Source organism: Cebus imitator, unplaced genomic scaffold (assembly GCF_001604975.1).
Source record: "Cebus imitator isolate Cc_AM_T3 unplaced genomic scaffold, Cebus_imitator-1.0 Scaffold89, whole genome shotgun sequence".
NCBI classification, from domain to species: Eukaryota; Metazoa; Chordata; class Mammalia; order Primates; family Cebidae; genus Cebus; species Cebus imitator.
The window spans coordinates 127,218-152,290 of record NW_016107404.1 but is presented as its reverse complement, the minus strand read 5'-3'; the positions used below and the strand labels follow the sequence as shown (position 1 = coordinate 152,290).

At 53.9% G+C, this 25,073-nt stretch overlaps 1 protein-coding gene across 11 annotated transcripts in view; it reads right to left on the bottom strand.

Annotated features, from left to right (window-relative positions):
• The window catches only part of TNS1 (tensin 1), a 214,550-nt gene that overhangs the window by 110,498 nt on the left and 78,979 nt on the right, over positions 1-25,073 (bottom strand). For all 11 annotated transcript variants that reach the window (XM_037740770.1, XM_037740771.1, XM_017534926.2 and 8 more), the window contains one exon: positions 11,463-11,504. In XM_037740770.1, coding sequence (XP_037596698.1) covers positions 11,463-11,504 — 42 coding nt within the window. The remainder of the gene's footprint in view (positions 1-11,462; positions 11,505-25,073) is intronic.

Below are 25,073 nucleotides of genomic sequence, written 5' to 3'. Positions count from 1 at the left end.
CCAGACCAACAGAAGGGCTTCCAGCTAAAGGTGGTCTGATTTTTCCCCGTAGCAAGAAGAGAAACTTCCTATGCCGGGCCCACCTCCTGAACAGAATCTAGGGCTCCATTGCCAACTTAGTGACGTGGTTATGGGGCCCTCGAATTGGGTGGAAAGGCCTGAGCACAACTGGAAAGGTTCTGAAGCAAACCTTGGTGAGAACAAGTATGACCCAGTGTCTTGTATCTTGACACAGGAGGTGCCTGCTCCAACCCCACCCCTGAGACCTGAGGGATGAGCTGCTCGTGTCTAAAGGCAGGAGAATGGACAGAATGACCTCTGAAAGATTCCGGCGTCAGGGAGGCAGCGTGGGCCGAGATGGGCATGGAGGAAGAGACTGGGCTGGCGGAGGTAACAGTGCTCTCTCCGGAAATGGCCCAAACGTGCTCGTCTACCCCTACTGCCTGGAAGACAGGAGGCTGAGGCCAAAACTCCTCTCCAGGGGATGAAACTTCCTGAGCAGTTCAGGGCCAAGGAAGCTGGGGATGGTAGAGGGACGATGGGGTCCAGGCACAGGGGTCTTGGGGACAGGGGTCAACCCCTCCCACACATCTCCTCCACTCTCCTCCCCGCTGAAAGGTCCACCCCCTCTCTCCACCTGGAGTCTGAGGATGGCTCTGGAGGAGTAAAGATGCCAGGTTCTGCCCTCTTTCAGCTCAGTCCTAATCCTAACCCACTAACCCCCTAACCCACTCAGGGTAAGCCTGAGCTCTCAGAGCTGCCTGCTAGTCAGGACCAGGTGCTCCCCTCAGCCTCCAACCCAGCCCCACCCATCCCTTAACCAGGGTGTCAGCCTGCCGGGGCCCTCTCCACCCCCTAGCCTTTCCCTTCTTCTCCAGGGGCTCTGACATTCCCACATGGAGACCTGAAGTCGGGCAGAACAGCCCAGCTGCCTCCTCTCAGAGCTGCTCTGGCCTCCTGTGGGAAGGAAGGGAACCCTCAAAAGGCAGATCACAGCAGAACTGAGACACAAAACAAAATCTCCCAACTCCAATGCCCTCACTCCTGGCCTGTCCGCTATCCAGCCTCCTAGAATGTACAGACGTGGAGTGGGGTAGACAAGCTACAGACGATGCACCTGCCCAGGCCCGTTCAGCGCCTGGAAGAGCCTCTCTTCCGCCTCTGGATAAAGCCTCCTAATAGGCCTTGACCCTCAGCAGAGCATGAGCCCAGGGGTCTCAAACTTGAATGTGTATAGCACCACCTGGAGGGCTGTTGACCCCCTGGGCCCCCCAGCTACCCCCCTACACACACACACGGTTAGAGCTACAGTGGGACCCAAGAACGAACATGCGTTTCTACCAGGTTTCCAGGCAACGCACGTCCCAGATGATTCTCTGAGAACAACCAGCCTGAGCTAGCAGCCCCCTTGCCTCCAAGCAGGACAACTCCAACTCAGAATCAGCCTGGGAGCAGGTGGCAGGGTTTAGACCTGCTGCTCCCGCCCGGGTCCACATTCCAGTTCTCTCGGCTGCTACCTAGCTATGCAACCTCAAGCAGGTCACCTTGTCCTTCCTGCTCTGCAACAGGCCTGCACAGGGTTATTTTGTGGGGATCAAATGCAACAAAGCACATAAAGCATTTGGAAGAGCACAAGACACTCAGGAAGCCCTCAGGACTTGTCCGCTCTCACTATGATGTCTGGTCAGCGCCCGCATATCCCCAAGGCCCAGGGCCTCTCCAGCCCACCCTGACTCACTGCGACCCTCCTGCCCCACCCCTCCTGGGTCTGGCATGGTGCAGACAAGGGAGCTGGCGTCAATATTAGAAACCACAGGCCTCAGTAATGCAAGAGAAACTTTCTCCTCCTGCCAGTGATCATCTGAGCACCATCCCCTTTGCCCCCACCCCTTCCCCATGCCAGCTGGAGGCGGGCCACAGGGCAAAGCTTGCCAGAGATCAGATGCCTTCAGCTTACTGGTTGAGATGCTTTCTGAGAAGCTAAAAATTTCCAAACCCCCACCCCCCACATCATCTAAACACTTGAGTTGTCCTGCAGTGTTTGCAAACACAGCCCAGCATGCGTGCTGCCTGCCCCTCCTCCGCCTTCCATTGCAACTCTCCGGGAATTCAAGTCTTATTTCTCTGTTTCCCAACCACTGCAGCCCTGGGGGTACTGGGAATGAAAAAGGCAAGGGACTGGTAAGAGGAGGGCAGGGTCCCCTGCCCTGCAGGGAGACTGCAGCCCAGTGGGAAGCCCTACCATTGACACTGCCTAGTGAGTATAGCTGGCACTCCCGGGACCCTCTGGATCCAAAGCCCCTGACCATCTTCACTTCATTCCTGGCCAGGATATTTCTACACCTACCCACCCCCATCCCCCACACGCACACACCATCCTTGCTTGCCACTCCTAGGGACATCAGCTCTGAGAGGGACTTAAGACATCATCTCCTCCATCCCCGCTTCACACATGGGGAAACTGAGGTGCAGGCAGGTCTGACCAGCCTAGCTTTTCATGGCGAGGTTCGTGGTATGGCCAGAGCTGGCTCCCAGGTTTGTAAAGCACATTGCCAGGCTCATGTCACTGCCCTCACACTTAGCCCTCAGCCATCCTGCTGGCAGGGTGAGCTGGTGCCTCTCTGCAGGCTCTTCTCCTTCCTCCTCAAGTCAGCTGTAGAGGGATGAAGTGGGCGGAGCCCAAACACATACAGACCCCTCTGCCCGACCCCACCCACTGCCCAGTCCCAGGACAAAGCCTGGAGCTGAAGGTCCCCATGCTTTCCAAAGTGAGGGCAGCTGACTCACTGTGCCACCGGGGTCTTCCAGATTCCCCCAGGAGGGACAACTCAGAATCCAGCTTAGGAGCAGGTGGCAGGGTTTGAACCTAATGCTACCTGAAATCAAGCCCTGCTCTTAGCAGGGGCCCTCTGCTCTAGAGCCCCAAACCCAACAGTTAGAGCAAAGCGAAGTGAGGACTAGGGCAAAGCCCTCAGGGTGCAACATTTCAGAAGGTATCACTGTCAGGTCCTGTGAGCGCACTTGCATAATCCTGAGGAATTTGATTCCAAGATTTGACTCCTCAGATCTTGCACCCTAGAGGCCTCACTTGCCTGGCCCTGGCCCTGGTCCCGGTCCTGAGATGCCTTTTGACAAACTTAGTGCAAGAACTACAACTATTTATTCAGTGCTGGCAATGCCTGGAACACAGTACTGGGCGTTTTACCTTCCTGATCACCAGTCCATATAACCACCCTGGGAGGTAAACACTACTGCAGGTACAGTTTAGGAAACTGAGGGCCTGGGAGATTTAGTGACTTGCCCATGGTTACACAGCCCGTCTGTAGGAGAGCCGCTGTTTGAGCCTTGCTCCTCACTTCCCCTCATGCCAGCTCTCCTCTCCCTGGCAATGATCTACAGGCAGTGCCTCTGATAACTGCCTTCCTGTGGGAAATAAGTAAAGACTAGTTGTAGCAGGCCCTCTGCCCAGGTCCTCAGAAGGAAGACACTTCTTAACCACGCTTCCACAGAAAGAATAGGAACTGGGCTGCAGTAGGAAAGACTGAGATCAGACAACAGAGAGAACTTCCTGAATTCTAGGGGTCAGGAACTTCAGGGTGGATAAGGGAAGCTGCATATCCTTTCCTCAGTTTTTTTCCAAAAAAAGGCACACATGTCCTCTCCACACATGCCTTTACCTCCTCCATTGTGTGGGCCTGAGGAGGGGCCAGGAGGGGCCTTTCTGCTGGAAGGAGGGGCCTTTCTGCTGGAAGGAGGGGCCTTTCTGCAGGAAGGTTAGGGGGTGGCTGTCCTAACTGCCTGGAGGCTCACGCAGGAGGACACTGTGGCCTGCAAGGAGGGTGGGCTGGGAAAAATGTATCTGGGAGCTGCTGTTTTGAAGGAAGGAAACAAGGTGGGGGGAGGTTCCCAAGCCTGAGCCCAGGGCTGAGGGGAAGGGGACTGGGGAGGGGCGTGCGCAGAATGCAGACAGCCTCCGGAGGAACATTCCGTGCAGAAATTCCTCACACCCTGCCCCTTTCCACCCTCCAACTATCCCCAGTCTTGCCCCCTGGGAGGCCTGGAATCTGGGCAGTTTGGGGGCCAAAAAGACCCCATGACATCACAGCTACTGCCATGGGCAATGAACTGTGAGGTCACCGTCACACTGTCTGTCCAGAGGGGAAGGAGCTGGGAGTCCGCAGGGAGGGCTAGCGAGGGCTGGAATGGCCTCAGACTCAGGACTCAGAGAAAGTTATTCCAGGCTCAAGCGTTCCAAAAATAGAAGCATAAGCAGATGCAGGGAGGGGGTGAACCGAAGGGAGGGCAGGGGAGCGGTGTTTGTTTATGGGGCACCTGGAGCACGGCAGGCCGTGAGATGGCACGTTAGAGGCATGGCCCCATTTAATCGCACCCACAAAGCCCCGTGAGAGCCCTCTATCAATGGCATAATCACAAAAACAAGGCAGTGGCAGAAGGCAGCCGAGGGAGACGGCGCTTTCTCTGTGCCTCGTGCCTCCCCTCCCTTCACTGTCACAAGCAAGGACTCTAGAAGGAGCACTTTGAACACCTTTCTGCAAATGAGGAGGCGGAGTTTCCAGGAAGGGTGGCCGCTCGGTGTGAGATCAGGTCTGTCTGAGACCTCTGAGGTCTATGCCCCCCAGAGCCCCATGCTCTCCGCTTGCTCAGTCTTAAGGAAGTGGGAGCCAATAGGTGAGAGCTAGAGAAAGAGCATCGAGCAGACAGGGCTGGCAGGGAACGCCAGCACCAGAGCCTGGGACCCTGAGGTACATCTGCTCAGTTGCTCCAGGGGCCACATCCTCTCCCAGCAGGCCCAGGCCACCAGAGGAAAAAGAACAGGCTCCATGCGATTAAAGGGAAAGTTATGTCTGATTTCCCAAAAGGGGAGGGGCCTGGCCAGACCACACCTATCCTCAGCCCTTCTCCCAATTCACCCCAAGGGGCCCAACACCCAAATCCTGGCTGAGGCTATGCAACTGCGGACACCCCCACTGCAGCTGGCTTGCACAGGTTGGGATATTTCGGGTTCCCTCTTGCCATGTCCTTCACTGGATGTGGCTCTCCTCCTCCACTTGGCCAGAGTACTGGAAGGCTGTGCCTTCCTCCACGCCCCTGCGGCCACCCTTGCCTACAGCCTTGAAGCCACACTGAGCATTCGTGCCAGCCCCGTCCGGCCGACCCTGCCCTCCCCTGGCAGTCCCTCCCTGCCAAGCCACCCTGAAACTGGCAGCAGACTCCCAGCTCTAATACCCTGCTTTGGGTCACTTCCCCATTCAAGGACACAGGATAGCCCTTAGTGCTGAGCACATCAAGTTCAAGTCCCCCAGTGTGGTTTGTGGGCTCCTCCAATATCTGGCCCCTTCTCTCTCCAGACACACCTGCTTGCTCTCTCTTCTCCAGCGTGCAGCCTCTGTCCACAGCTGCTCAGGCCCACCAGGCCTGCCACGCTCATCACCACCCCCATTCCTGCACCACACCACTCCCACTACCAGCCCCAGGCAGGGCCACCAAGGGTTGTTTGGGCCTTGGTGACACAAGATTGCCAGGTTCTCTCTTCCCCCCAGCAAGAGAAACTTGCTCGAACCACTTACACTGGACTGCCTGGCCCTCTCTCAGACTCAGCACTTTGTACCAAGGTCCTACGCCCTCTCTGCTTCAGCCCTGCTACCTTCCAAAACACCCTCCCTCCTTCCCTCCTCTCTTCTATTTGCTCCGGTCTTAAACTAGGCTTGAACGGAAGTCAGCTTTCCCCACCCACCACAGCACGAGCAAATCACTTCCTCCCATGAACACCAAGGCTACCAACTCTGGTCAGAACCCCAGAGTAAGGCACTATTTCCATAGTGTGGTTCACTCTCTCCCACGGAACAGAGGGTTCCCTGAGGGCAGGACCCTTCACCCAACTTGGGTCTCTCCCAGTGGGGGTTACCGGGGAGGTGTTCGGTGCATTCAGGGATGCCTTGACCTCTGTGGATGGTGTCACTTTGCAGCCCAGCCGAATGGCAGGACCTCAGTCAGTGAGCCTGACAGGTAGCTCCCCGGGAGGGAATCTTCCATCAGCTCGGTGCCTTATACCTGACAGATGGAAATGGTTTACAGCAATGGAACGCCAGCCCCCATCAGCCCCAGGGAGCTGTTTTAGGTAGTAAATGCCCTTCTTTAAGGAGCTCTTTGAACCCCTTTTGGCAAATGAGGAGACTGAGTTTCCTCCTCTTTCTGACAGGCTCTACCTACCAAGTTCTACTTTCCAGAACAACGGAAAATGAATCCATTTGTCTTTCAACATATTCTCACTCCCCTTCCGCACCCATCCCATGTCTTCCCTCTCTAGGCTAAGCAGCCCTAGGGGTCGCACAAGTTGGGGTTTTCAACCTCCCTCCCCATGCTTGGCATCCTCTTGGGAATGCAGTGCTCAGACTTTGCCCCTCCCCTTTGAAAATTAGCCATTTTTTCAGGATTTCCCAAGGATGGCCACCCCTAGCCTGCCCGGTGGCTGGAGTTCGGGCCGGCTGAAGTGACTGTCTATCACCTTTGAGGGAGCGAGCCCGCGCGCTGAAGCTCAGTGCTCCACTCACTTTCTCTGCTCCCGGTTAACATCACACCCTTCTCTCCTTCCGTGAGGCCACACAGTGCCTTCTGGCCTCAGATCTGACACTGGGAGACCCTCAGAAAGTCACTTAAGAAGATCAGGGCCTGTTTCCTTATCTGCAAAAGAACAGGATGGGACTAAAGTCCTCTCCACCCTGTGGCACCAGGTCTGCTCCACACCCATCTGTCTTCAAGAAGCCCTGACAACTGTGACAGAAAAGAACTCACAGCCCCAGCACGCAGAACAGCGCCTGGCACCGAGGGGTCCTAAGCCTGGGGGTAGGTGCTCAAGAGATATGTGTTGGTAGGATGGCTGGATGGTTACATGGATGGACAGATCCTCCCCCAAATCCCAAGCCTACTAGCAAACAGAAGCTAGTTGTCTAGAAAGAGGGGACCAGGAGAAACCCATCACTCGGCAACATCAGGTACTTACATCAGGAACAAGCACGGAGGGCAGCCTGGGGAGAAACGCAGACCAAGAATCCACTCCTGACCCAGCCCCGCCATGGCGAGCTGTGTGACCGTGAGCAGGTCAGCTAGTTTGCTCCACTGCACAGTTTGCCCCTCCCGTCTTCCCAGGATGGGCTTGGGCCTGCCAGCCTTCCAAACAAGTCACCGTGGGCTTCCAATGGCCCCATATCATGAAAAAGGCTTTGAAAACGGGAAGTGCTATGCAAGTAACAGTGACATCAGTCATTATTAGTGCTGAGGAGGGTGAACTCTTGTACCAGACCCCCATGTAAGAATCCCAGCTCCCCCTTTGAATAGCTCTGTGGCCTTCAGCTTCAGTTCTTCGTCTGTGACATTGGAATCATCCCAGCACCTCCCTCACTGCACTGCCATCAGGATTAAATCAGTTTATTTTTTTAAAGTTTTTAGAATGAAGCTCCGCAGATATGAAGTTCTGTTAAAGGGTTAAATTCTCACTGTAGCTATTATTAGTAATATGGGTGAAACCAGCCTCCTTGGGCTCCCATGGTGTCCCTCCGCAATCCAAGCATGATTTCGTGCTGGGCACTTCCCATTCCCCCATTCACCTCTTCTCCTCCAGACTCCCCATCCCGACCTACAGACCTCCAAGTCACTCTGTAGAGACATTCTAAGCCCCTGTGTTGCAGCTGCCCCAGTGTGAGGAGAAGCAATTTGCACGCCATTCATCCCCCAGTCCAGGTCTCCTGCACACAGAAAGCCTGACATCTGTCGACCTTGGTGGCCACCCCATTTGGCGATCACCCTTGAAAAATTCCTTTGACTCTTATTTTTCAAAAATCAAGAAAAGCTGCTTCAGCTCTTTCCAAGGATCAGGAGCATGCATGGAAAACAAGCCCTCTCACCTCTCCATCCTGGCCCACCAGTGCCTCACAGGAGGGTGGTGACCCTAGGACCCTTCTACCCAAGGTCTTGGGCAACATCTGTTGAGTAAGATGAAAACATAGTTGAAGATTAAGCCACTTTGCCCTGGCTGGCCCGGGTGCAGGCTGGGAAATATGTTTGGCTGGCAAGGCCTGAAGCTGGGCAGAAATTCTGTGTCTGGGAGGAGGGGTCTTAATCCCAGGGGTTAGAATTTAAGCAAGATCAGTGAAAGGCCAGAGGGAGAGCTGGAGCTGAACTGAGACATGAAGAAGACATGACACACAGAAAGAGAGACACACCGTGAGGGACAGAGAACGGGCAGGGAGGCCGGAGAACAGCCTACAGGGGCTGAAGGGCAGGCAGCAAACGGAAAAGGAAGGAAAAATAAAAACCCGCCCTTTCCTCCCTCTTGTGAACCTGTTCAAAGCACTTGCCTTGCCCGCCCGTGAGGAAACAGGTGCTGAGTGCTCTCGGGGAAGCCAAACTTTCTCCCGGTTTCCCCTGGGCCACTTTCCCACTCCCCAGGGACAGTAGCAGGGCTTCCAGCTAAAGGCAGCTGCCACCCTCCCTCATGGACTCCCACCCTTTGAACTCGACAGCTCCACCCACTAGCCATAGCAGTCCTGTTTATTGAGAACCTAATCTATCAGACATTGGGCCGAATGCCTTCCTTCCAGCCATTCAAGAAACACATATAGAGCACCTACTGTACGCAAGGCAGTGGGGACACAGCATCGATCCAAACAAATAAAAATCCCTTGTCCTAAAGGAGCTTACCTACTGGCATGGGCAAAGCTCGTCAAACAAGACAAATAAGTAAAATACATAGCGTAAAACACACCATAGGGTGGTACGTGCTGGGAGCAATAGAAGCATGGAAGGGGGACTGATGCTGGGGAAAGAGAAATGCTGACACTTGAGTGAAGACTTGAGGTTCAGCTGGGCGCGGTGGCTCACGCCTGTAATCCCAGCACTTTAAGAAGCCAAGGCAGGAGGATCATTTGAGGTCAGGAGTTCGAGACCAGCCCAGCCAACATAATGAAACCGCATCTCCACTAAAAATACAAAAATTAGCAGGGCATGGTGGTGCGTGCCTGTAGTCTCAGCTACTAGGGAGGCAGATGCAGGAGAATTGCTTGAACTCGGGAGGCAGAGGTTGCAGTGAGCCAAGAACACACAACTGCACTCCAGCCAAAAATAGAAAAAAAAGACGTGAGACTGGGGAAAAAGCATTGTGAGTATCTGCGGAAAGAGTATTCCAAGCAGGGGGAACAGTGATTGCAAAGGCCTGGAGGCATTATGTATGCTCAAGGACCCGCAGGAAAGTCCAGGCGGCTGAAACAGAGCGAGTGAGGTGCTAAGAAGGAGATGAGGGGAAAGAGGAAAATCACAAGACAGAGGTAAATGAGAAGAAGCTGAGGCGAGAGAGGAACCACCTGGTTCCTGGAGCTTTTGCTCCAGGGAGGTGGGCCAGCATTGAAGGGCTTTGAAAACAGATGCATCAAATGGATGAATGTGCTCACTTTGGTCTTTTGGCAGTCTTACAGTATAGGTACCATCACTAACTCCCATTATGAAGAAGAGAAATGGAGGTCCAGGGAGGTTAGCAATGTCAGGGTCACACGCCCAGGGAGCGGGGAGGCTGGGATGCAGAAGGAGGCGGTCTAACTCCCTTGCTCTTTACCGTGGGAGGCAGCCTGGTGTCACAGCCATTTCACCACCAGGCGGCTGATCCAGCCTCCTCAGAAGGCAGAAACCCCTGCACAGGTGGGGCATGGCATAGAGACACGCAGCCTTGCTCAGGCAGGAGTCTCTTTTGGATTCTAACTGCAGTCCCTCCAGCTGGAATGCCAACCTATTCCCTTTTGTCCCAACCTCTGACCGCTCTTCATGTAAACAAAGCTCATGAGACTCCCAGCAGCCAGACGTTTAGCTTCTGCCTGGTGGTCCCTAAACCCTGGACCCCCAGCCTCATAAAGTAGCCAAGGACATTCTGTTCTTAGCCACAAGGTGGGAGTTCAGCTGGAATCAGGAGAAATGTACACTCACCCCTCCCCGCCCGCCCTCCTCGGGCTCCCATGGTGTCCCTCTGCAATCCAAGCGCAATTTCTTGCTGGTGGTTCCAAGCCAGACTGCACTCCACCCCCAGCTCCCGCTGTTGTCAGATGACCCTCAACTGGGCTCCGTGTGAATAACACTCCGCATCTGCAGCAGCAGGGGTGGGCAGCGCTGAAGCCCACGAGGGCCTGACCCTAGTGAGACCAGGGAAGGAGGGGCCCCTGGAAAGAAGGTAAACAGCCCCGGAAGGGCCCGAGCCAGAGTGCGCAGAGCAGTGACACTAAGAGTGCCAAGCACTTCTGTGCACTTCAGATCACTCCACCACCACCCTAAATGGGGAGGGAGGGAAAGCGAACATTCATCAGCATAGAGGGGGCCTTTGGAGCATCTCATCCAACCCTTCTCTTCGACAGAAAGGAAAACTGAAGTCCAGAAAGAAACAGGATGGGACCAGCCCCTTGTCACACAGCAAGTGGGTATTGATGAAAGGAAAAAGAATGTGGCCTGACTGAGCGCCCAGTGTCTGGGGCTGAGCAAGTCACTGCAGAGGTGTGTGAGGTACCTACAACTGCCTGCGTCCCAGGAAGCCTTGCCCTGCCCCCAGGCTCCTGCCAACATCAGTACCACCACAGGTACCTCCATAGGCTGAACCAATTGTGCCCACATGGTGCCCCTCCGGGACACATCCACACACCTGTGCACAGACATACATGTACACACGGACAGCCCCCTTCCCTCTCCAGCAGCCCTCAGAGCCTTGTCTGTCTCCAGGGACATGGTGGGGAGGAAGAAAACCTCTGAAGGATAAGGTGGTGAGAGACAGGGAGGAAGAGTGCCCAGTGCGCCAAATCAACCCAGCTGGCATCAGGGTGGAGAAGGACCCTCTCTACAGCCCACAACTCACAGGGATCCCGTCCCAGTCCAGGCTATTATGCAGGCCTGATTCCAGGGTGAGGGGAAGAGGAATGAGGGAATGGAAAGGGAGCGAAAAAGCAAAGCAAAGCGGCTTAGAGGCAGAACAGAGGTTGCCTGCAGGGAGAAACTGCCCAGGTGAACGGACTCTGAGGGTCATCCCCTGCCTCCAGCCCTGCCTGCCTGGTCCTGGGCTGCCTGACCCAGGACCAGGCAGGCAGAAGGAGATGCCACAGCAGCCCCTGGTCCCCTGAGTCCTGGGACAACAGGCACCTGGCCAGGCCTGGAGACACACACGATGCCCTTTTATGGGTTTTTCTAGGGACGTAAGTCTCAAGGTTAGAAATAGCAGGCCCTGCATCTCATCAGAAGGGGCCTCATGACTCATTTCCTCCCAGGCCTGCTTCGGCCCAGGGAGGTCGACCCTCCTCCTCCACCTAATTGCCCGACATCCCAGCTACCAACATATTTGGGTCTAAAGAAAGCTGCAGCTGGGAGCTGCGGAAGGAGGGGAGGCAGGGCTAGCAGGGCAAAGAAGGGCTGTCACTCACCACCAGCTCATGGTTGGATGGAGGAACGCAGGGGGCAGCTACCTGTGGAAGGAACAGAGAAAGGGCAGGTGAGCATCTCTCAACTCCAGAGACAGCCAGCACCTCCTGAGGTCACCCCATGCCCCCACCCCATTCTCTCACACACATTGACACCTTCTGGGTCGAGAGTTCTTCAGCAGACTATGCAGCAACATGGAAAAAAATACTCCAGCAATAATGCCTGGAAAGGGAGTGGGGGCTGCAAAAAGCAAAAATGAAATGAGCATCACAATTAAAATTCTGTGACAAATATGCAGATGCTGGAAGACTGGAGGTCACTGCACTGGCATTTCAATAACAGAGGCTTCAGGTAAGAAGAAGGGTGTTGTGTTTTGTTTTGTTTGCTTTATGTCCTGAATTTTCTACAATAGTGTAAAATTCATTTTACATTTTTTTTTAAACTGTGATTAGGACCTTCAGAAAAGGGAGAGTCACGTCCTTGGTTCTCCCCAATGCTAAGGGATCTCACCTGAAGGTCAGAGCTGCAGAAGACTCCTACCAGCTCCGGCAGTTTCCTAGAGCATGTAGGAAATGGTTAGGCAAAGGGACCCCCAGCCCTTCCAAGAAATCGGTTAGTGCAGCTCATACATGTGGAAGGCTTGGAGAGGCAGAAGCACCCTCTATGAGTGAGCTGTGATCTTCACCAGCTTCATCATCCTCATCTTCCTCTCTGATCTGGAGAAGGAGATGGCAACTTAGACCTCCAGACAGATGGAAGAAGGGAAAGGGGGAGAGTAGAGAGGAAGAAGGCAGGGGGAAGGAGAGAGCAGAGGGGAGGGAGGGAGAGGGAGGAGGAGAGTAGAGGGGAGGGAGGGAAGGCTCCATTGCTCCCTTCCCTGAGATAACATTCCCCTGGCCAGGCCTGGCAGCTGAGCCATTACCCTGACAATTAGCAGGGGCATTTATCAGAGACTGAATGTGCTCCTTTTTTCTAGCTAGGACACGTTTTTCTTGGAGCTCAGTCCTCAACCTTGGCTCCAATTCCCGACCTGAACACCAGGCAAGGGGCCCACAGAGGGCACAGAGAGGGAGACTCTCCCTCGGGCATGGGGCTATCTGGGAACAAGCCATGGATGTCCAAAGTGGGGGTAGCTGCCTCCCCCAGGCAGTAGGCAACCCCTCCCCAACTACCAGCCTGGTGGAGTGGTAGCAGCAAAAGCCCTCAGCCCAGCCCAAGCTGGTACTGACTGGGCATAATGGGCACCCTAGTGGAGCCCTCCCTCCAGCTGACCACATGCTGTCATCCTACCAGCCCAGGGATTCCCCAGGCTTGACACGCCAGCCCAGACAAGGACAGTACCTGTGGGGCAGGGTGCCCCATGCTCTGGAGGGGGCAGAGGTGGCTGGGAGTTGGCATTCCTGGGTTCTTGACACAGTCAGGCTACAACTCATTCTCCAGCAAAGAGGCCCAAGTGGAGACCTAGCAATTACTCCCCTTGCTCCACAGAATTCTAGGACTGGTGGGAGAATCACAGGGGGCCGAAAAGAGCCAGCAACAATAATATCCAGTACTACTGAATGCGTACTGGATGACAGGCATGATGATAAATGCCCTACCTCATTAATATCTTTAACTCTTTCAACAACCCAGTAAGATGGGTACTACTGTTATTCCCCCAGCCACGGGGTGCTGGGCGTGGAAAGATTAAATTGCCCAAGGTGACACAGCTGATAGTGACTGGGATTTGAACCCAGGCAGTCTGAGTCCCAAGATGAGATGTGAAGGGAAACTAATCACTTGTGGTCCCAATTTCAGAAGAATGAGACATAGGCGAAACAGAACTGCCCCAGAAGCCCAGGGTCCTTAATTCACACTAGCATGGGGCTATGAGTGACTGTTTTAGAAGAGGCACCTGGGGGATAGAGCCTAGGGCTCAGGGAGAGGGTGCCAGGGTAACAGACTGGGAGGGAAGGTAAAGTCCCCAGAGCTGGCTGTGGCCTGCAGGGCTCTCTGCTTGTCCTGCCTACAAAATTAGGTCTCAGATAGAGGGGACACTGCTGTCCCTGCCAAGCATGGCATCAAACCCTGCTCTGGGGACTGGAAGGTTTCAAAGTCATGGGCTAGGGCCCCAGGGTGCCTTCTCCCAACCCATTCTGTCTCCACGGGTCCCTTAGTCCTGGGGGAGGGAGTACAATTCCCAGGACAGCACCCTTGCTGTGTTCCTTTCTTCTCAGCTTGGGCTGAGCAGGAACCGCTAGCCAGGCTGAGCTGCCAGAGGACTGGCTGATGCCTGCTGCTGCCAGGGCCCCAGCCTCCAGCAGCCCCCTCCCTCACAGGAGGTGGGTTTCTGAGCTCCATTTAGAAGCTGAGGATTGGGAGAGGGAGGGAGGCGGTTCTGGCTGCATTTTGAAGCAGGAGCAGAATATACAGGTGTTCTCTGAGATGAAAAGGAAGGTCTCCCCTCTCCCGCCCAGACCCCCTCTCAGGAAGTAGACAGGAGGAGACCCAGAGATCCTGGCTGCAGGTCCCTTCCCTGGCCTCCCAAGGCAGAGGCACCTCCTAAGAACCTGGCCCTGCGGGGGAGCTGTCAATCCCCAGCCCAAGTGCCCGATGCCTGGGTGCCCCCTCGTGGCCTGCTGCCCCCCACAGCGTCCTCCCTCCTCCGCCCACAGCCACGCATTCCAGGCCCGCTGGCCAGCCAGCCCACTGACTTTGTTGTGTGTTTCAATGTTTCTTGTCTCTCTCTTTTTTTTTAAGCAGAGAAATGTTTCCTTAAAAGGCTCTCGCCTTCCCTCTGACACCCTGGCCCCTGGCCACCCTCTCAGGAGCCCAGAATGTGCCAGGGAGAGCCAGGGCCCCCTGCCACTCTATGGCCCATGCCCTATGAAGGCCACAGGTAAGGAAGCCTCCCTCTGCAGAAGAGCAGATGCTGGGGGTGGCTCTAGGGGGTCTCGGTGCCAGCCCTGCCATAGGTTCACCTCCCAGGGCTGTCAGGACAGGATTCCAGGGCTCAGACCCAGAAAGTCAGCCTCAGGTAAGCCCCTTTCCCCCAGCGGACCTCAAGCAAACCATTTAGACATTGGGGACTGACAGGGTGTCCTGCGTAATATTTTCACTCTGAGTAATATAGCAGTAAAAGTCACCACAGCAAATAAATTCCCATCACCCTTGCCCTGTGCCAGGCACTGTTCTCAGCACTTGGCATTAATTAACTCATTTAATTCTCATAACAACGCTGAGTGCTATCATTATTATCCCCATTTTGTGGATGGGAAGACTGAGGCACATAGAGGTTAATGAGCTGGAGGGAGGCAGGATGCAAAGTCAGGGTCTGGCTCTGGAGACATGCCCTTGCCCTCTATGCTAGAAACGCACATCCACAGACTGAGCCATCCACAGCCACAGGAACAGCACTCATGGAGCAGGTGCACTATATCTACACTCAGCCCTTTGCTCACACTAACCAAAGCTTAGATACTGTACCAAGCCCTCTGCTCTCATTGGATGCTATTACCCCCACTTCACAAATGAAGATACTAAGGCACAGAAAGGTTAACAATTTGCCCAGCACTGCAGCAGAGCAGTCTGGCTCTGGAGGCCGCAAGGTGGAGCCCCGCAGGTGTGTCCATAAAGACATAGTTCTTTCTGAATACAGCTCATCTGCTCATAACTGTTATACCAGTGTGACTATCATTACACACCTGAGTGTTTATGCTTACAAAAATCTATGTGCTATTATCGCCTATTTTATTATGTAAAATGACCTATAAAATGTTCTGTCACGTGTTTACATGTTTCTCAAGCAAACTCCCTTTTAAAAATGTAAATAAACATATTTTAAAGAATGTTTTTCCAAAATTATATTTTTGAGATTTTAACATTTGGGATGATGGCATTCAGGATTGTGTCTTTGGGGATTATGATCAGGTCCCGCTGGGAGGAGGTCATCTGCAGGTGGAATCTCGGCCCGTAGACTCCAAGCCCTGCTCTTTGCACATCAAGAGAAAACCCAGGCATCTGCCTAGCACTGCCCCTCTCACCTCACAACCCTGCAGGTGGCAGGACCAGGGCCCCAACTGGGTGACACTCCTGTCCCCAGACCCCAAGAAAGAGCCAATGTCTCAGCCTTGATTATGTAAAATCCCAAACTCCTAAACTTGCCCAGCTCTCCAAAGGTGCTCCCCACACATGCTGACACTCACTTGGCACCTGGGACTAGCGAGAACAGACTTGCCCCCAGCTTAAACGAGACCCATGTACCTCTGGGAATTGAGCATTTCATATAAGACTGAGTGGAAAAGGAGTCCCCCCTCCCCGCCATCTCTTGCTAGTCTCGTTTTTTGTTTTTGTTTTTGTTTTTTTTACTGTGGCAAAATGCACATAACATAACATTTACTATTTTAACTATTTCTAAGTGTATTCAGTGGCATTAAATACATTCACAGTAATGTACAACCATTATCATTATCCATTTCTAGAACAATTTCATCATCCCAAACGTCCTCACACTCATTAGCCCTCATTTCCCCCTCCCCCAAGCCCCTGGTAACCTCTAATCTACTCTCTTTTTTTATGAATTTGCCTATTCTAGGCACCACCTATAAGAGGAATCATGTAATATTTTCCCTTTGATACCTGGCTTATTTTACTTAGTGTGAGAGGCTGAATTCTATCTCCTTCTTCATATATTAAAGTCCTAACCCTCAGTAACCTCAGAAAGTGAATGTATTTGGAGGCAGGGTCTTTGAAAAGGTAACTAAGTTAAAATGAGGCCCTAATCCAATCTGAATGGTGTCCTTATAAGTGGAGGAAATGGGGACACAGAAATATACCGGGAAAGACAGTGTGAAGATGCAGGGCGAAGGCAGCATCTCCAAGCCAAGAGGAGCGGCCTCGGGGGAAACCAACCCTGCTGATACCTTGATCTCAGCCTCTGGATTCCAGCCTCCAGAACCAGAAGAAAATTCATTTCCATTGTTTAAGCCACCCAGTGTATGGTATTTGTTACGGCAGCCCAAGCAGACTAGTACCCTTAGCATCATATTTTTAAAAGTCATTGCTGTTGTAGCATGTATCAGAACTCCCTTCTTTTCGAGGCTGAATACTGTTCCATTGCACAGATTACACCACCTCGTGTTTTTCCATTTGTCCATCCATGGACACTTGGGTTGCTTCTAGGGTTCTTTGCTGACACCTACCTCGCATCCCTGCCCCAAAACTTACATGGGAGGGAAGGAAATTGGGGTTTGTAGAGCACCCACTGTGTGTCTCTGAGCTGGGTACTTCACATACCTTATTTTATGTGATCTTCTTGACAAGTTTTTCAGGTAAATGGGCTAGGGGAAGTTAAGCAATTTGCCCCAAGTGGAATAACTAGTGATAGTCATTGCAGAGGAAGCAGACGTATTCTTTGCTAAGATCTCTGCATGGCAGGCACCATTCGAAGCTTCTGTGCATACTCCTCACAACCACCCACAAGGCAGGTATTAACATCCGCATCCTCCAGGGTCTCAGCAAGTCCTCTCAACAATCCTGCCAGACCCGAGAAGGCACCACTTCCAAAGGATGGTGTCAGGGCTGTCACCTGGGTCTGCCAGACTCAAACACCTGCCTTGCCACACCTGTCATGCTGCCTCTACAGTGGGACGGGGCCCATGCAGTGGCAGACGTGCCAGAGCTGTGGGATCACAGAGAGAAGTCAGGGGGCCCAGGCAGGCTCCACGAAGCAGGGGCACCTGAGCCAGACATGGAAGATGCACTGCTTCTGTTCACCCACTACCCCTGAAGGCCCCGAGGGCAAGCAGCACATGGGTCATTTCCACTGAGAAGTCCCATGCCTGGCTCAGAGCCTGATGCTCACTTGGAAAGTGGATAAGGTTTTAAAAGGTGGAGACGGGGAAAGGACATTTGTGGGAAGGAATAACACATGAAAAAGGCAAGGCGGTGGGGAATGTTTGGCGTGTTGAAAGAGCCACTAGAAGTCCCCTTTGGCTGGGACACAGGATGGGTGAAGGAAAGGAAGAGGGGCATTGAAGCAGGCATTGGAAGGGATGAAGGGAAGAAGGATGGCACAACTGTCTTTCTAGGCTTGACCATGGGCAATCTTGAATACCCAGTGAAGGAGTTAAACTTTTAGCTGCTGGCACTGGGGAGTCTCTGAAGGCACTTGAGTGAGAGAGGGACCAGGCTGAAACTATGCTCCAGATAAAGATGTCCTGGAGTAGGGTCTGGGGTAGGTGAAGGGTGAGGAGTTTAAGGCAAGCAGAGATGTACGGTCACATTACTAATAACAATAAGGGGAAGGAGAAAGTGGGGGAGAAGAGGACCCTATAACCCAGAGACAAGAGGCCATCAGGCACCCTAAAACCTAGGGGCTCTCCACTCCACCCCAACAAAACGCACATTTGCACTGACCCCCACCCGCAGCCTCAACCTCTCTTCCTCACCCAGAGCATGGGAGGGTGCCACCCCCCACTCTTGAAGCAGACCCTGCACGCCCACAGCTGTTCACCTCTGGGCCCTGCCCTAGAAACCTGTGGCCAGGAGGCAGGCAGCATCTGAGCCCTGGCCACTGAGGCAATACCGGAGGGGTCAAGAAAAATCTAGACGATGATCCCAGAAGGCCCCAGTCTCCATGCCCATGATGAGGAAATAGCCATCAGGAGAAACCAACCCTGCTGATACCTTGATCTCAGCCTCTGGATGAGGTGACTCTCCTATCTGTGGACAGTCTGGCACTTCAGGGCTCACACCATGAGTCCACTGGAACTCAGGAAGGCCCCAGACAGCCCCTTCAACCTGGCAAGGCAAGCGGCAAGGCCCAGGGGAGCAGGCCAGCTATTGGCCTGGCAGCCAGGGAGGGAGGCAGGCCTCCTTCAGAACTTGAGGATGCTCAACAGACAGTGAACTGCAGGAACGCCAAGGCCATGGAGGGAGGGCTTGGGGAAAAGAACAATGCTTGCCTTGGAAGGGCCAGTGGTCTCAAGGGTCTAAGCACTGCTCAAAGACACTGGCCTCCCAGGGTGAGCCTCAGACCCTTGGAAGGAAGGATCCTGGAGAGGAGGTGGCCGCTGCCCCGGCCCATTTCCTCCCCAGGCCTGTGCCCTCCCCGCGGGGCTGCTGGCCTTCACCGGGGCTTGCTCCAGCCTCCCCAGCCTGCGAAGCTGTTTCCTTCCCTTATATAGAGTTCTGTGAGGACCAGGAAATGAAGCTCATCAAGTTCCTGGAGGCAAGAAGGGGCCTGTTCCCAGCGACACCGAGCCAGGGCACACATGCCCGAGCCTTGAGTGTCCCTCCAAAGACAGCGGAGACAGGGAGCGGGCACTGCCCTTTTCCCAAACCCAGCACAGGCTGGGACCCAGAACCTGGAGCAGAGAGGACACAGGGGAGTCCCAGAGGGCTGACTCGGCCCTGTCCCCAATGCCCCAGGCCCCACCCTTCCCTAAATCTTCCTGAGCCCAGCTCCTCTTGGATCACTGGCCCCATCAACCTGTCCCCAAAGCTCCAGCTGCCCACTGCTTCCTCCTCCGTTTCCTCCTCTTGTCTCAGGATCCTCCTCCCTTGCTGCACTCACTGACCCTCCCTTCCACTGCCCACTGCCAGCCTCCTTGTCCTGCAAGGCGCTTGAGATGGGCCCTCCAGACAGGCGAGTTCCTCTTCAGACAAGAACCTCACCACCTCTAACCACACCCACTAACAGAGCAGCTGCCCAGCCCCACATAAGGGCCACTCAACGACCAGACCTGAATGAGGTAGGGAAAAGCAGGTGTACCTGGCCCTTCAGGAGACTTCGGAATGGGGAATTCAGGGCAGCTCCAGTCAGAAGGCCCTGACAATAGCAAGGGGGACTCAGGGGGACCAGCAGGCCAAGCTATGAGACCCATGGGCCTCCCACCCACTGAAGCCAGCCCCTCCAAGCCAGCCTGGAAGAAGGCATAACACCATGGCACCCAGATGGGTACACCCCAGGTGAATGCAGGGAGTCTTCTCTGAAGATTTGCCACCAGACAACCCAAGCAGGGATCTCAAGGGCCCCGGCTCAGGGTCCACACTCACCCACACCTGGAATCAGGGAAGCTGGGTGAGGTGAGGCTGCACACTAGGCCAGACTTCTTAGGAGCATGTGCTGATGAGCGGGGAGGTCAGAGGCGTGGGGTTCAGCAGAGCTGCACTGAGCACCTACTGTGTGCCAGGCCCAGGGAGCACAAGAGAGCAAGCCTAGGGGGTCAGGGTGAGAGGGTCCCGTCGACAGCCAGGACAAAAGGGTGGGACAGGCAGGACCACAGGGAAGTACCAGCAGGGGTCAGAGGACACGGAGGGGTGGGGCCTCATCAGCATCTTGAATTCATGATCCTGCCCACAATCAGCCACCTCCTGGCCTTCCTGCATGGCATTGATAACCCCTGCCACCACCCCCAGCTCCACCCACCACCCTTCCCTCAGCCCTCCACCCCACCCCCTGCCACCAAAGTTGTTCAAGCCAGAAGCCTGGATGTCTTCCTTCATTCTTTCCCCTCCCTTCCGCCAAGCCTGGGCAATTCCTCCTCCTAAATACCTCTCTGAGCCACATATACCCCTACCCTGGTCCTATAAATCATAGAGAGGGTTACAACAGCCTGAAACACTGGTCTCCCTGCCCTCAGCCTCATCCCCTCCACCCCATTCTCCACTTGGCAGCCAGGGAGCTATTTCTAAAATGCACAGCCAGCAGTGTCACTTCTCTGCCTAAAGTCCTTGCATAGCTCCCAGCTCACGGGAGAAAGTCCAAATGTCCTAATATGGCCGTCAGGCCCTTCAGGACCTGGCTACATCTTCTCCAGTCCCATTTCTCACCTCTCCACCTCAAAGCCCTGGCTCTGGCCAGAGAAAATCATGTTCAGGTCCACTCTCTTTCAGTACTGCACATGCTGAGCTAGGGGCTATCAGCCCATTTTACAGATGAGGAAATGAGGAACCGAGAGGTTGCATTCTCAGCCCAAGTTCACACAACCAGTAAATAATGGAAATTGAACCAGGTTCCGCGTGCCTGTGTCCAAGGCCTCAGCTCTGCCCAGGACTACACTACGTTGCTCAGTTGGGGGTCACAGTCAGTTTCATGGAGAACATGGCCTGTGAGGTGGGTAGGGAGGAGGGATGCCAGGGTTCAGAGAACAGAAAGAGACCAGTTGTCTGTGCGCAGGGCACATATGGCCAAACGGAGAAAGCAGGTCAGAGAGGCAACTCATGCCACGCCGCACATGACCTGGAGGGCCAGGCTGAGGCCAATGTCCAGGGCCCTGGAGTGGCCTCATGCCCCTGGAGCCAGTGAGAAGGCCTGGGTGAGGCGTGGGGCTGGAGCCTGAGAGTCTGGCCTGGAAGAGGCTCTGAGCTGGGCAGGGAGCAGAGGAGAGAGGTTAAGGCAGGGGCTCCCAGGAACATACGAAGTTGGAGGGGCAGGAAAGTGGGGCAGTCAGAGCTGCTGAGGCACGCAGCTGGAGGACTGGGGGGAAGCCAGCCGCCATGCTAGAAGAGGAGGCATGAACAGGCAGTACAGAATGTAGGTTTCAACATTGCCTTCTCCAACAACCCAAAGAGCAGGAAAACCCCACCGCTTCTCTCCGGCCTGTTTTGAAGCAGGGAGGCTGGGGGACAGGACCAGCAGCACAGGGAACGGAGCTTCTAGGAAGTTCCTAGAAGAGCTGCTCAAGGAAAGAGCTGTGGTCTGTGGTCGTGGTTCTAGTGGAACTCGGGTGAGAGGAGGTGACAGGCACGGGGAGCGAGACCACGTGTTCACTCAACAATGCCCACTGAGTGTACTCCACACCAGGCTCCCAGCTCTGGAGACAGATGAATGAGGATGGCCCCTGCCCAGGGGGAAAACTTGTGGCCCAGTGGGGGAGACAGGCATGTAAACAGACAATTACAAAACAGCCCCTGTAATGCTATAATGGAGGTATGAAGGGGGCTAGGATTTCACTGGGATTCAAGTCCATCTGTGTTTCCACCCAGAGGGAGGCTGCCCACCCCACCCCCTCACTTTCCACCAACGGTTTCTGTTTCCAGATGGGAACTTGAAGGGACAAAAGTCTCTGACCTTAGCTGTGCTAGGACAGTAAGGCAGGAAGGGTGCATGGGAAAAAAAATCTAAGAGCAATGGGAAAACCCAGGGAGCCAAAGGTCTCAGACAGTGCTGAGGACCATGCCAGCTGCCACGGCGACCTGTGAGAGCAGGCTGTGGGGGGCTGAGCCAGGCCCAAAACAGATAATTCTGGGGCTAGGGCCACATGCAAGTCTATGCAGCCATCACAGACCCACACAGACATCAGCCCCTGTCTTCTTAAGCCAGACCATTGTCCGTTTGCCAGCCAGGACAAGGGCATACAGACCCTCCCCTTTCTACCTCTGCACAGTTACTTGCAAGCCACAGGTGTCCACCTCCCTGTTTCCTAATTTCAAGGATGCCATTGATTGTATTTAGCATCATCAACTAAATAGCAGTTTTTGAGGAGGGGGGAAAGGCTACCTGAATTGTACTCATCAATCGTAAGGTGGATTCCAATTTCAGAAACATTAAAATGTTTTTGAAAAAAAGACATCTCAGATTTGAAGAACTGCCTGAAATTTGTGATTCTTCGGGTTCCCTAAGCTGCCTGTATCGCTACCCTATGTGGTGAACAAACAGGAAATCCTTTCTGATGTCTACCTATCTCTCGTTTTAAGAATTTAAGGGCCGAGAACGGTGGCTCACATCTGTAATCCCAGCACTTTGGGAGGCCAAGGTGGGTGGATCACAAGGTCAGGAGTTCGAGATCAGCCAGGCCAATATGGTGAAACCCTTTCTCTACTAAAACTACAAAAATTAGCCGGATATGGTAGCACAGAGCTGTAGTCCCAGCCTCTTGGGAGGCTGAGGCAGGAGAATCACTTGAACCTCGGAGGCAGAGGTTGCAGTGAGCCAAGATCATGCTGTTGTACTCCAGCCTGTGTAACAGAGCGAGATTCCATCTCAAAAAAAAAAAAAGAAAAGAAAAGAAAAGAATTTAAGGCTAGCCAAAAGGAAGAAGAGGGTAGAAAGCAACCCAACTACATATTATCAGGAGAAAATCCCACATCCTCAAAGCTGATCTATGGCCTTATGTTCCCTGGACCCCCCAAAGGTCATTTTATCTCATTGCCTGACTCCTGAGAGCTTTGCACTAAAGCCAAACCTGGTACCTGAGAGTAGATTCAGTTCTATGAGATTGTAACACCTTCTGTTTGCGGGTCCTCATTTCCAGATTCCTGAACACACCAAGAGGCCATGAGTTTCCAACCACATGGTAAAAGGAGGGATAGAAAAAAACTTGGACTGGGAGTCAGGCATGGGCTCATATGCCAGTTTTGCTACAGACCGGCTATTGAGACCTTATTTAACATCCCTGAGTCTCAGTTTGCCCCTCTGTAAAATGGGGATGAGATCATCTTTCCAGAGTGGCTGGAAGTACTCAATAAAGTTGATTTAGATGCCATCAGTAAAAATGTCTGGAACATAGAATAAGCTTAGGAGATGTTAGTTCCCATCTATTTTAGCCTGGAGGTGATTAATGGCACTTTCTGAACCTCAGCATCCTCATTTACAGACTAGTAAATTCTATGCACCGGGCTTAGTTCTAAGCATCTCACGCATCTCAACGCATTCACCCCTGTGAAGCAGGTCCTACTCCTATCCCCATTTTACAGAAGAAGATACTGACAAACAATAGAGGGAGAAGAAGGAGCTGATTTTTTAAGATCCCCGTTAAAAAAAGTGTGAGACACTGTACAATGCAAGGAAATTACCACCAAAAAAAATCCGTTTTTCCTGATCTCTGAATTCTTCCAAGCATAAGCTTCAGTTATCTGAAAATTCACTCGTGGAAAACTCCGGGTCCCTAGATGGCAGCGACAGGAGGAGGCAGTGCAATTGTTATGAACAATTAGCGCACATCAGGGGCTGGTGTTCTGGAACCCCATCTGCTCTGATGGATGAGGCTGCACCAGGAGCCCCCGGAAGCAGAACGTCCCGTGGGCAAGGCAGCCCAGCTCTCTGTTGCCTGTTGAAATCCATCTGGGGCCAAGTGGCAGGAAGCCCCCTCTCACTTCCAATTAGCAGGCAGCAGAGACTTGACGCACGGCCAGCACTGAAGGCCAGAGTAGGCCTGGCTGTCACCAGCATTGTTTGGCTCCATCTGACGCATATCCACCCCTCTGTAATGCTTCCTTGCTCCTGGGCAGACCTTAGAGATGCACGTATCTGAATCCAGGTCTAGAGGGGAAGGAAGAGGGCAAAGGGAGGGGCAACAGAAGACCTGGCTCCCTCTGGCTCGGAAAACACTGAGAGATTTTTAAATGGACAGAAGACAAAGCTGGCATCAGCTACAGACCTGGTGACCCAGACACTGTAGCCCTGCATACACACAGCTCAAAACAGCCCAAGGCACACACACAGCACACATGCCTGACCACTGCCAGACCCAGATGCAAAGTCACCCCCTGGTGCTTGGGTCCCGCCCCAAGCAGAGCCGCACAAACAGAAACACACCAGCACCACCAACACATCCACTGGCAAGGGCACTCTGCATGGCCCCAAGCACAGCTGATTCCAGGAAGCCAGAGGGGAAAGGAGCCCATGTGTATAGACTGGGGCGCAGGGAGCATAAGCTAACAGAGGTGGTGGGGGTACAGCAGCCCAGCGCCCCTGAAGCACACCCAGACCTCTGAGCTCCTTTCAAAGTGCCCACTGCAGCCTGGGCAAGCAGTGAAATCCCCACACACTTGCCTGTCCCATCTGAGCCCCGCCCATCCTTCTGGAACGGCAGGTGAAGGGATAAGGCACACGGGCAGAAGCTGGAGGGGGAGGTGTCAGAAATGGCACAGCAGGTGCACAAACAACAGGGTGGAGTGGATAGGAGGATACGCCATCTGAACATTATGGGGTGGAAGCACGGAAAGCTGGAATTTTAGGGACAGAGGTGGTGAGGAGGGGCAAAACAAAGTTTAGGACTCGGGACAACCGTATTGTTTGAACATATACAAGGAACATGTACTTCAAACAGGCTATCCCATTTAATCCTTCCAACAACAGCTTCAATGAGCAATAGCCTCTTTTCCATATGAGGCTACTGAACCTTATGGCGGAGACACGTGTTGGCCAAGGTCACACAGCGAGGAGTGGTTGAGCTGGGACTCAAACCCATGACAGCCAGACTGCAAATTCTATACTCCTTGAGGCAAGCCAAGTCTCCTGGATGCTTAGAAGACAAGACAGAGCAGCAATGGGGTGGAGGAGGTATGACGGCCTAGGTGCTGGGAGGGGCTGATCCGGAGAGGCAGAAGGGTTGAGGTATGGCACCCTGCTGGCCGGGGCCCCAGGCTCCTAAGGAGGACAGGGAGGGAGGAGCTCAGGCTACCGTGACTCAGTGGCTGGGCCTCCAGGGAGAATTTCCGGAGCCCCAGACAGCTCTGCACAGTCTAGGAGCCACCTACCCAGCGGAGACACTGAGCTCTTACTCACTTTGTTACTCACGACTGTTACTCACTTTGCCTCTGAACCCCCGCCCCCAGCACATTACTTCCTCCCACTCTGTTCCCTTTGGGTGGCCAAAGGGGACAGCAGATCTTCCCCAGTCCCCTCC